Raw genomic sequence first — 13,249 nt, forward strand, 5'->3', positions numbered from 1 at the left:
CATGTAGTGCCACCCAGGGATGAGTGAGAATGGTCACTCATCTTAAATGTCAGGACCAACTTGCCTAGCCCCCGGCCTCTATGCTCCTCATGGGGCAACATAGAATTGGACGATGGATGGATGGATTATTGTTATTATTATTACATTAATTTTATATTTGACATGATAGCTGTTGGATTGTCTGATGCATGATTATGAAGCTATTTGTGGAAGGTGTGCTTATGTGGTGAAGCCATGATAATAAGGTTTGAGTGGTGAATGAAACTTATGAAAGTGTGTGCAGTCCATTTTGTTGGGTGTGTTGTTGAGTAGATTTCCCCCTATAATTTTTTGTTTCCCTTGCTTAGTGGATCCGGCTTCACCCCCACCTGGCGGTGGTGGGAAAAAAAAAAAAAGTTTTTGAAATTCGTAGATACTGTACAGTGAATCCAACATCAGATAAAAGATTATATGAAATAGATTATAAAATATTTTACTGGTAGGAATCCTCATACATTAAGTAAATCATGTGATTTTACCTTCAATGTCTTAAGGGATTCCCAGGAGAGAGCAAGGTGCTGGAAATTATGATGATGATGAGTACAGTATGGCGAAATGTTTTCATGTCACGATTATAAGTACGGTAATTTATGTCCTTTTCCCTTGCTGGTGTGCTTAGCCTAATAACACTGGTACTTTGTATCAGCTGGGCCTGGTACAGTATGTGGCACTGTTGACTTTGGAGAACAAATACAGTATTGGTAATAATTACAGACAGTGAATCAACAAAGAGGCTGCTAACTTTTTTTTGTGGTTGATTGCTACATAAGAAATGCAATATTTGGCAGGTTGAATTTGAAGACCAGTTTACTTCAGAATGCCACTGGAACTAAGGGTTTTTGAATAAACTGAATAGTACTCGACATTTATTGGAGTTAATGAAACACTGCTGAGTGTGTACCATGTTTTATTATTAGCTGTTTAGCTGTTAGGAAGGTGGTTTAGATGACAAGCTGTCCAGTACATCGAAACCATTGAATAAGGAGAAATGAATGAAAGAGATTATGTATATATTTACTGTTGAACGTTGGCAGCAGACTGAAATTTGGAAGTTTTCTTGTAGGAGGATGTTGGGAACCAGTAACTTTTGTGTGGGTCATTAAAAGGAAAGACAATGCAACTGGGGTATTAAGTATATATGTGTAATGCTTGTAGGGATGTAGAATGATCCCCTACCTTAGTTTCTGGATCTTCTATGCTCTGGCTCCTGTCAGGATCTATTGGGTGGTTCACAGCTCTGAGGCCCCAAATTATTTTCAGCAGTTTTGTTATTAATGAGCTGAATTAAGTGAAAATTGGCACCTACTGTCATCACTTCATTACAGTTTATCCACAGTTCAGATCAAGTTTTGAAAGCTGTGTTCTTCAGCATTTACTAGTAAACGTACTTGAACCTAGTGTTCCAAACTGTTGTAGCAAATTTTCAGTGCGGATCTACTAATATGTCTATGTTCTCCCTAATATATATTTTAGTTCAGGTAATGAAGTGCGTGAAGCTTGTTTTTAAATCCTTTTTAAGGTGACTCAATAGCCGGAAAAAACAACGAATGAGTTGCTAGAGTTCAGAATATGCAGTCAGATGTTGAGTACCGCATAATGAATGCAGTTGACCAAATGATACCCACTTATCACCATACTGGTGGAAGAATGGCATTTCATTTCCGAGATGTTTCATCTTTAAATGTTGGAGAGTTTCTCAAATGCAGTAAGTGATTGACATGACTGAAGTGTGTAAGTACCGAGCTTCATGTAAATCCATTAATTAATTATGGATATATTGGTGTTACTTTGGGTCCTCTGAATAGTGAATCACCCATTTTAATGACCAATACAGTACAGTATAGTATATGGATTGGCAGATAAGGTTTTAAAGGAAATGAAGTACAGCACCTTAGATGAAGGTCTTGGGAAGCTCAGTCTCTCTCTCTCTCTGTCTCTCTCTCTCTCTCGTACTGCAGTCACACTTATTGCAGCTGCATAGCATGGGACAACCGGTCTACTGCAGATATCCTTACTTATGTTCTTATGTTGAACGAATATGTATCAAATTCTGAACTGTTTGCTGTTATCAGTCAGGGGTAACAGAGTGTCTAGGGAAAAGTAGAATTTGGGTTAGTGGGACCATAGACTTCAACATAAATATACAGTACTAAGTAGCTGGGAAACAACTCATGATTTTCAAAATGGGCTTCAACGATGTGCACGAATTGACTTAAATTGGCTTCAGTGACGACCTGACTTAAAATAGGCTTCAGTGACATGCATGACCCGACTTAAAATGGACCAGTGACATGCATGACCTAAAATGTGCTTCAGTGACATGCATGACCTGACTTGAAATGGACGTCGGTGACTTAGATGACCTGATTATGTTACTTGGGATCGAGACTTCTGCCATTAACAATTGGACTACGGGAACGAGTCCAAACTTAAGCCAGTGCAGATGGGTAGGCAATGAAGTTCATTCACATCAAGCAGTCTTCCAAGCTTAAAATTGTTTGGAGTTAGCAAGAAAGGAAAAAAGTAGCACAGTCACACTGAAGGACTTTATGGAGACTGTATCCATGCCTTATAACGATGGTCTGAATAAAGTCGTCCTGCAGCAACAATATATTGGCTTACTGTAGCACTGAAGGGGTTAGGGACGGTGACCTGAATAACTGAAATTTATAGAAGTGACAGAGTAGTTGGTGGTAGGTGGTGGCGACCATCATCCACTCACTTGGTGTAGTGCTGCCTACTTCTTTAGCCTTTATCATTCTTATTCTGTACCTGGCCTCTTCTCTTCCTATTTCTCCCATCTCTCCTGTCACTTCTTATTGCTTTTCTTTCCTTTACAGGTGGCTTTACATTGAGTGACAAGCCAAATGGTTTCCTGTAAGCCAAGAAACCATTTACAACGCTGGGTGGTAACGGTATAACCAATTCATACGTGCTCCCTACGTGTCAACAAGTGGGTTGGTGGAGGGTTAGTGCCCCTCCCCGTAAAATAAATAACTCAAAATGGCCACCCCTTACGGGATTATGGCGTCTGGCAATAGATAGATAGATAGGCAGAGTAATAATATTGCAGGTTAATGTATGGGAGAGTTTTCTCCTTGATGATCCTCTGACAATGTCAGAGAGTAAGGACTGGTAGGACCTCGCCACAGATACAGCACAACATAAAGGTAAGGGGATTGGCTTTGTTATGGCCTACTACAGGTTGATGCTCCCCCTCTGCAATCCACCATCCTTTTCTTAGGGGTTACGAAGGTGAAGGTACGTGTCGAGCGAAGGCGTCCCTGTCCATTACCGGGAATAAACTGGTTAGGAAGAGGTGGTAAGGATCATCCTTAACGACGAGAATACGGGCCTAGGGAGACGACAATGAAATAGAAAAGTACTGACCCAATGAACAAGTGTGAAATCATATGACGTGAATATGGCTCTTGTTGTAGATGGTGATAATGATAACCTAACCTAGGGAGAAATATGTGTGTATGAGGGAACGTACCTTGAGTTTCGTGTGTGTAACCGTATACACAGAGTAGTTGTTTTGTGCCACCATATTTAGGTAGAGGGAACTTTGTGAATGCACGAACTAGATGCATGTTTCACCAGACATGTGGAAGCGCTTCTGTGGCACGAAGTCAGCAAAAACAGCTCACATTATTAAGGCAGAGGAAAGAAGGGGGTTGAGAATACACAGACCGACGGCTACTGGAGGTACTTCTGCAGATACATTATTATATCTACATTTCTGTGCTCGAAACACATCGTCAGCTGTAATAGAAAACGAAGCCGGTTAGGCCTCACGCCCCCCTCCCCGGGGTCATAGGCCGGCATTCCATATTTTTACAAAAATTACGCACTGCAAGAGCTAGTTAAAAGTACCTGAGATCTTTTAATAGTAGCATTATTTACGAAAGACTATGCCAAAATAAGAGGAGGAACAGTGCCTAATATATAATGACGGAGGCCTATATACAATTCCAGTCCAATGGCAGAGCGGTTTACAAACAAGCTTAATATGCAGTAATGATGTGCAGTCTCTTTCCTGCACTCTGGGTAAACACGCAGTTTAGTTTGTACTATAGTATTTTCATTTTGTGTAGTTACTAGTTAACTTAGGTCAGTAGATGATAGCAATTAACGATATTTATGGAATTTACATTGTATATGGCAATAATAATTTGGATTATATCAATAGATTTATTAATTCGTTGAATGTCGAAGTTGTAGGGTTTACAACACCCGAATGCTCATGTCGCCGAAAGCCTTCTCTTCATGACCAGTGTGTGTAACAATAACAAAAATGGATGCGTGTACCGCGGTGGGCAGAGAAATAGAAAAAGTACTAACGAAGTTTTCATCGTACAGCGATCATGCATTGAGTACAATTGCATCTTTGCACAGCAATATTGAGAGCCTGCAAATCGAAATTGCTCAAGGTAAGCCTTTGTTTCATGACCTCAACCAAGATGACAGTCAGCAATTAGTATTTTCACAAGTGCTACGCACTTAGGTTTTTTTAGTAATGACAGCTAAGTAATAGGCAGTCAGTTAAAGGTGTGAGGATCCAAAGTTTGTTTAATTTTGATGAAATGAATAGAGCAAAGCAGAGCTATACAAGTCAATGAAGGAAAGCCCTTTGTTTTGTTGGAGTACATGATAGCTCGTCAGTACCGTAGAGGAAAATAATTTTGCAGGAAAGCATACCTATATATATAAGAAATTCACCTCATTGGGAATCATTTCCATATCTAATGATAAATTTTGGTCCATAAGTTAGGGAATCATTCTGCACAAAATGTTTCTAAAGCCCTTGGCTTTGCTATCATGTGCAAGCCCTGTCACCTGATAATTACTGTCCAGGGTGCATGATCTTTTGCAATATTACAGGTTAGTTTGTTGAGTCTGATGTAAGCCCTGACTTTTGTATATATATATATATATATATACTGGTAATTGCCTCACCCCTTTTTTATTTTAATATTAGTTTCAGTGAAAGCTTTCTTTATGTTTTGATTTTTTTTTTTTTTTTTGTAGTTTTTATTGAAAATTCCTTATTATTCATTTTGTACCCTCCTACCCTGCTCCCATGGTGGAAATAAAAATGCATTTAAATATATATATATATATATATATATATATATATATATATATATATATATATATATATATATGTGAAAAGCCATTAAAAAAGTTCAACACAAAAAAAAAAAAAAAAAAAAAATACCAGCACCTAACTTGGGGACAGGGCTTTGGATCCTCTAGACTTGACATTAACCATCCACATTGCCATTAAACGTAACCTTGAAAGTCACTCAAAACTAGGCTAGTCACCTACAGTAGAAAGCCACAGCTGCAAAGGTGTGTATGTCCTGTTTGTCTTAGGCAAAATTGGTGGGATAGAGATGCCTGTAGTGCAGTTTGCACGTGATTTTAGGGATATTTGGACTGCCAGTGTCTTCTCTGCATTATACCATCACAGTGTATCACTCGCAGGACTATTCATTTCAGTAGGTATAACGCCTTGATTGGGAAAAACCTTGAGGCTTGCTACATTATTTTGAAAACATCTACTGTGTCCCACTGCAATGGAGTGCAATCATCATGCACGACAATATATTTGAAGAGACGTGTTTGCTGTCATGGGCAGATGGGGTCCCATCCAGCTTGCCCAGGTTGTTGCTGATTGGGTGAGGGATTAGTTGCACAGCTGTCATTGGTTCATTCACAAAAGATTGATATGGGCGACAGTGTAGGAATAACGACCAAGAAGGTTGACAAAGAATATCTTGGTTGCATACCACTTTAAAGTAGCACCTGCAAGATCTAGATCCCTGAGCCGTAGTCATGTTGAGTCATTTTCACGACAGTCATGAAACAAATGTGTATTTGTTACATAAGTGCCGTATGGAAGACCTCCCCCCCCCCCCATTCTGATGAAAAAATGTCATTGAACATACTATAAAAACTACCGGGTGTCTGTGAGGTAAATGACAAAAATACTGACCTGGCATGTCTTTTTAGGTCTGTCCCATGGCACTCTGCCATCAGCGTTCATAACTGTAATTCTCCTCACCCATTTAACGTAGTCCATTCTTTCCACATGTTCACACCATCTCAGTAATTCCATTTGTATTACCAGTATGTTACCACAGTGGCACAACTGCAGGGGAGGGGGCTGTGCCCTCCTATTTATGTAATTTTTAGTACCAGGTATGTGCACACTGCAGTAGTGTATATTGCATTTTGTTGGAAGTTATCAGTATTCAGTTTTCCATCAGAGTGGATAAGATAGTAAGAATGTGATGTTTGATTTTTCATTTTTTCATTTTTTCTCTCTGCGATGGTATGGTCATGTGGAGAGAATGGATAACAATAGAGTGGAGGTATATCTAAGCGAATTTGAAGGTGGGAGGAGGCGAGGTAGGCCAAGGAGAAGGTGGAGAGATATGGTGGATGAGTGTGTGAGGAAGAGAGGTTTGGAAGTCTATGGGGCTAGGGAACTGACAAGGTATTAAGCTGGCTGGATGAAAGTTGTGAGGAGAAGTGCATGGTCCGGGATTTGGCACCCCATTTTAAAGTGGCAGCGTCCAGATTGACTCAATTGGATACGTTCATGTGAAGCTACAGATCGTGGTGATTGTTTTTAGCATAGCCCATTCGATAGAGCCAGGATTCCAGGGGCTTGAATGATGAGTGAATGGAAGTGTGGCCTATTGGATTAGGCAAATTTGGGCTGTCTGGACATTGCTGCTCCTCACTTTTCCCTAGGGTGGGAAAGGAGGTCCTGATGATGATGATGATGATGATTCTCTTGTTGGAAAAAATAAATTACTGTATACTTTGTTGCATTTATACCGTACCTGGTACTGTATTGCATTATTCATATACCGGTACTGGTACTGTACTGTAATTCTGATTTGCTAAGCATTTTGTATCAAGTGTTGATATCTTAATGCTAATTTAAGAACATCAGAATGGATGATATGGAGGGATGGAGTGGAGAGGTATATGAGAAGGGGGTGTGTGAGTTGGGAGCAGGGCAGTGAAATGGCGGGGGACAGGGCGACATGGAGGCGATTTGTTTGTGGCCACCACGGGATTAAGGCGTCTGGCAATAGATAGGTAGAAAATTGTGTGATATACAGTATTAGGATTCTACGCCCCTCTTCCGGTGACGACTCGAGCTGCCTGGAACCACTGTCTGACGCTCTTCTTCATTTCTGCAACATTTGCAGCCTTTCCTCTAACTTTCGCTCTGTTGAGCACCATCTCTCCTCTGAACCTCACCTTCGTTTTCTATCTGAGGCAACTGACAGCAGACCCTTTTCTGTATCCTCCTACTTTCTCTATACTCATTTCAAAGCCATTGGTGGCTGTTGTGTATATATACGCAACGACTTATCTTGCTTTCGTGTTCCTTAACTCGATTCTTCTGAATTTTCTACACTCTGGCTTCGGCTTTCCTGTCATTCTCTGACTAAATATATCTGCGCTGTTTACTTAGGCCTATCACCTAATTCTACTGACTATCAAAAATTCTTTGACTGTCTTACTTCAACGATGGAACACATTCTATCCATTTCTCCTTTCTGAAATCTCCATTCTAGGAGATTTCAATGTTCACCACCACCTTTAGCTCTCCTCTCCTTTCAGTGATCCACCTGGTGAACAAGCCTACACCTTATCGATCCTTACCTACCTAGAGCAGCTTGTACAGCACCCTACCCCTATCCCTGACCGCCTTGGAGAGAGCTCCAACATTCTTGACCTCTTCTTAACAACTAATCGTTCTGCTTACACTATTAATCTTTTCTCTACGTTGGGCTCCTCCGATCACAACCTTATCACCTTAACCTGTCCTATCGCTCCTGTACAGCCTGTGGACCCTCCAAAGAAACGTCGTCTGTGGCGCTCTGGAGCTGCAGATTGGGTGGCCCTCAGGCAGTATTTCTTTGATTTTTTCTGGAATGATTATTGCTTCCATGGCCGGGAGCCATCTGGGTGTGCCTTGCGCATTACGGAGGTTATTCTCTCAGGTGTGGAAGCATATATTCCTTTCTCATATCGTCTGACTAATGCAAGAAAGCGTTGGTTTAATCACGCTTATTCTAATGCTGTCCGCAACAAGGAGAGGGCCTATAAAAGGTACAGTACCGGAGCCAACCCACCCCTGAATCACATCTTTTATATGTTTCTGCCCGAAATCGTGCTAAGTCTGTTCTTCGTTCTGCTAAAAATAATTTCATCCGTACTAAATGCTCTCAACTCTCCAACTCAAATTCTTCCCGCTCCTTCTGGCACCTTGCCAGACACCTTTCTAACAACTTTACCTCATCATCCTTCCTTCCTCTTTTCTACTCTGATGGCTCTGTAGCTATTTTATTCTACTGATAAAGCAGATCTCATTGCTCAGGTTTTCTCCTCCAATTCCACCTTAGATGATTCCGGTGGTGTTCGTCCATCACTTCCCCCCTCTGACTTCCTCATGGCTGACATTAAAATTTCTTTAGCTGATATATTTTCTGCCATCACAGGCCTCAATACTAATAAGGCATATGGGCCTGATAGAGTCCCTCTTGTTGTTCTCAAGAACTGAGCTTCTGTGCTTACACCCTGCCTAGGCAAACTCTTTTGCCTTTGTCTATCAACTTGTACCTTTCCTTCTTGCTGGAAGTTTGCTTTCATTCAGCTAGTCCCAAAGAAGGGTGACCATTCCCAGCCCTCTAACTATCGTCCAATTGTTTTAACATCTTGTATCTCAAAAGTTTTCGAGTCTGTTCTTAATAGAAAAATTTTAAAGCATCTTTCCTATCACAACTTTCTTTCTGATCGTCAGTATGGGTTCTGTCAGGGACGCTCCACGGGCGATCTTCTCGCTTACCTTTCAGACTCCTGGTCATCCTTCTTTTGGGACTTTGGCGAAAGCTTTGCCATTGCACTTGACAACTCAAAGGCTTTTGATCGAGTCTGGCATAAATCTTTAATTTCCAAACTGCCCTCTTACGGTTTCTATCCTTCTATCTGTGCCTTCATCGCTAGCTTCCTTTCTGGTCGTTCTATAGCCACTGTTGTAGACAGCCATTGTTCTTCTCCTAGATCTATCAACAGTGGTGTTCCTCAGGGCTCTGTCCTATCACCAACTCTCTTCCTTTTATTCATCAATGACCTTCTAAGCTGTACATCTAACCCTATCCACTCATACGCTGATGACTCCACCCTTCACCTTTCCATTCGGTTCCCGCATCGTCCATCTTAGCTGTTACTTCAACAAATAAGGGATGAGGCTATGGCACACCTAATGTCTGACTTGGTTCGTATCTCTGACTGGGGTAAAAATTATCTTGTTGTTTTTAATGCTTCAAAGGCTCAGTTTTTACACCTATCAACCTAACAAAATCTTCCATAGGTCTACCCATTAATGTTTGATGATATTCAACTTAATACTGCATCATCCATGAACATGCTTGGGGTTACATTTACTTGGGACTTATCTTGGAAAGATCATATTACATCCCTTGTAAAATCTGCTTCCAAGAGATTAGGTGTGCTAAGCCGACTCAATTCCTTCATTACCCCTACACAATTGTTGACTCTATACAGGGGTTTTATCCGCCCCTGTGTGGAGTACAACTCTCATGTGTGGGGAGGTTCCCCACATACAGCTCTTCTCAATAGGGTGGAGTCAGAGGCTTTCATCTCATTTACTCTCCTTCTATCTGTGCCTTCATCTCCAGCTTCCTTTCTGGTCGTTCTATAGCCACTGTTGTAGACGGCCTTCGTTCTTCTCCTAGATCTGTCAACAGTGGTGTTCCTCAGGGCTCTGTCCTATCACCAACTGTCTTCCTTTTATTCATCAGTGACCTTCTAAGCTGTACATCTAACCCTATCTACTCATATGCTGATGACTCCACCCTTCACCTTACCATTCGGTTCCCGCATCGTCCATCTCAGCTGTTACTTCAACAAATAAGGGATGAGGCTATGGCACACCTAATGTCTGACTTGGTTCATATCTTTGACTAGGGTAAAAATTATCTTGTTTTCAAAACATCAAAGACTCAGGTTTTACACCCATCAACCTAACAAAATCTTCCACAGGTCAACCCATTAATGTTTGATAATATTCATCTTAATGCTGCATCATCCATGAACATGCTTGGGGTTACATTTACTTGAGACTTATCTTGGAAAGATCATATTACATCCCTTGTAAAATCTGCTTCCAAGAGATTAGGTGTGCTAAGCCGACTCCATTCCTTCTTTACTCTACACAATTGTTGACTCTATACAGGGGGCTTTATCCACCCCTGTGTGGAGTACAACTCTCATGTATGGGGAGGTTCCCCACATACAGCTCTTCTCAATAGGGTGGAGTCAGAGGCTTTTCGTCTCATTAACTCTCCTCCTCTTACTGACTCCCTTCAGCCTCTGTCTCTTCGTCGCACACTGTTGCATCTTTATCTCTTTTTCCATTGCTTCTTCAATGGTCAGTGCTCCTTTGAACTATCTGCATGCATTCCTGCACCTCTACGACGTGCGTGTAGCACCCATCTAGCAGCCAACTCTCATCCCATTTCTGTCCAACTCTCTAATGCAGGAGTTAACCGTTACTCCCAGTCCTTGATTTATGCAACAGGTCAGCTCTGGAACTGTCTCCCTCTGTCTGTATTTCCTGCTTCCTATGATCTCCTGTCTTTCAAATGCAGTGTGTCCAGGCATCTCAAAATGATCGGATCTTGAATATTGCTCTCTCATGTACAGTAATCCCGTATTATCTGGACGCCCACTTTCCGAACACCCCACTTACCGGACATTGTGGGTCTGGACCTTCGGAACCCAATAATGGCCAAAAAAAGAGAAAAATCTGAATTTTTTGCCACCCATAATTTGAAATTGCCACGCAGCGTTTAACAGCTACTTACACCACGGCCCCTTAACCCTTTCCTTCCTCCCCCCTCCCCCCTCCCCTGTCAGGGTTGCCATTTAGTATTTTTCATTACCAAATGTTGGCCAATTTGGTAATGAAAAATTCGTTTGGTAATGAATCAGAATAATGCATTACCAAACGGATTTTTCACATGTATGAGGATACGCAGAATGGAGATGGTGGATTGTTTGCTATCTCTGATTAATTTGCTAGCCTACATAGTGTGAAAATAATCAACATGCTGTTAATTATAAGGAGAGTGATTACATGTATTTCCACTTGTATATATAATTAGTGAAGAATAAATGCTAGCTTTATGAATTTGGTAATGAAGGGTTAAATTTGGTAATGAAAATTGAGGAGTTTGGTAATGTGGCTGTTGCGATCTGGCAACTCTGTTTCCCCATCACCAACACTCCCAACAGTTACTGCCAAACTTCGATCGCAAGTAGATGCTGATCGTAGTGGATGCCACATGTGCTCGTTTTTTTGTGAATAAACAGTGAATAAGCTGCAATACCTCGCCACTAGACCACATGGGAATTTACAGTGTTGTGCAGTGTTAAGAAATTAGAATTTAGAGTACAAAGGATTAACTGTGGAGTGCAAATTGACAGTTGAAACTGGCATGGTGCAGTTTAGAACAATGTGCAGTGTTAGACAATTATAACTCACAGTGCAAAGAATTATGTGCAGCACAACACTGGATTACTGTACTTGCTTCAAGAGCATTTTCACCGCAAAGCCTTAGAGAAGGCGGCCACAGACATGCTGTAAGTACCCTGGCTGAGGTACAGTCACTTCTAATTCCTCATTCTTTGGTTCCTTTTCCTTTATTTCATGCTTTATGTCCATTATTGGTGTGAAAAGGGTCTTACTTAGGTTTAAATAGGTGCTATGCATGTCCAGTAGAGTTGTATAGGTGTTTTTCTGAGTCAGGGTAGGTTAGGGTCCATAAGTACAAGTCCAGGAGGCTGGGGCCCACTTTCCAGACAGGACCACTTTCCGGACATGCCTTTGGTTCTATTACATCTAATAGTGGAGGGATTACTGAACTGTATTTTGTTTTTCTCTGGGAAGGAACAATAATTGCAGGCTCGCGGCCTATGGTTCCTTCTTCCTCGCATTAAAAAAAAAAAAAAAAAAAAAAAAAATATCTCGCTACTCAGCTCAGATGCGTGCTCAGCCAAGTATCCATCATCTAATCCAGTGTTGCCCCATTAGGAGTGTAGGAGCCCGGAGCTAGGCAAGTTGGTTCTGACATTTAAGATGAGAGTGACCAGCCTGACTCATCCCTGAATGGCATTACTCGAGCAGTAAACCTCAACCACCCCTTGGATATAAACCTTCACCAGCTCAATCCAATTGGAGTGCTACAATTACCCACTAAACCACGAAGGCACCATACATAATGTGGTTTGTCATGCCTGTAAGACAGAGGCCATTCCTTTGATCCATCCATCCATCCATCATCCAATCCTGCATTGCCCCATGAGGAGCGTAGGAGCCCGGGGCTAGGCACTTGGTCTCGACATTTAAGATGAGAGTGACCAGCCTCACTCATCCTTGAGTGGCATTACATGAGCAGTCAACCCCAACCACTCCTTGGACATAAACCTTCACCGGTTCAATCCGATTGGAGTGCAATAATTACCCACTAAACCACCAGGTGCCAAAATTTGGTTATATGGTTACCACCCAGCATAGTAAATGGTTTCCAGGTGTACAGGAAACCATTTGGCTTGTCACTTTGTGTAGAGTCACCCACAGGCAGAAGGAAGAGGAAAGAATGAAGGAAAGAAAGAGAAGAGGGAGTGTAAAGTTACCTGTAGGCAAAAGGACAAGGAAAGCATGAAGAAAAGGAAGACAGAAGAGGATGGAGGAGAGGAGAGGGCAGACACCCAGCAGCAGCACTACATCAAGTGAGTGGATGGTGAGTGCCCCCACCTACTCTGTTGCTGAAGTTAAAAAGGAGGGTTGCAAGCCATTTTCAGGTACACCAGCTTAGATACATTACTTTGTCATTCAGTCACCATTTGCCTGCCTGTCATTCAGTCCAATGTTGCCCCATTAGGAATGCAGGGACTTGGGGCTAGGCTGTTCTGTTTAGACATTTACAGTGAGGGGACTAATCACTCAACCCTGAGCATTATTGCATGAGCAATAAATTCCACACACCTGTAAGACTTGAACTATTATGTGCCACATCCAGCTGGAGCACTTTAACCCACTAGCCCATGAGGTGTCCATTTTTGGTTATCCTTCATTATATATATCTTCCTTCCG

The 13,249-nt window shown here is 41.7% G+C and overlaps 1 protein-coding gene across 1 annotated transcript in view; it reads left to right on the forward strand.

Annotated features, from left to right (window-relative positions):
- The first annotated feature begins 4,336 nt into the window (after positions 1–4,336).
- LOC145418748 (E3 ubiquitin-protein ligase RMND5A-like) overlaps positions 4,337–13,249 on the forward strand; it is a 33,093-nt gene continuing 24,180 nt past the window's right edge. Inside the window, exon 1 of the mRNA XM_080287083.1 lies at positions 4,337–4,472. Coding sequence (XP_080143209.1) covers positions 4,337–4,472 — 136 coding nt within the window. The remainder of the gene's footprint in view (positions 4,473–13,249) is intronic.

The sequence above is a fragment of the Coenobita brevimanus genome, chromosome 116 (genome assembly GCF_032717465.1).
Source record: "Coenobita brevimanus isolate Jiangsu-jjx chromosome 116, ASM3271746v2, whole genome shotgun sequence".
In the NCBI taxonomy this organism is placed as follows: Eukaryota; Metazoa; Arthropoda; class Malacostraca; order Decapoda; family Coenobitidae; genus Coenobita; species Coenobita brevimanus.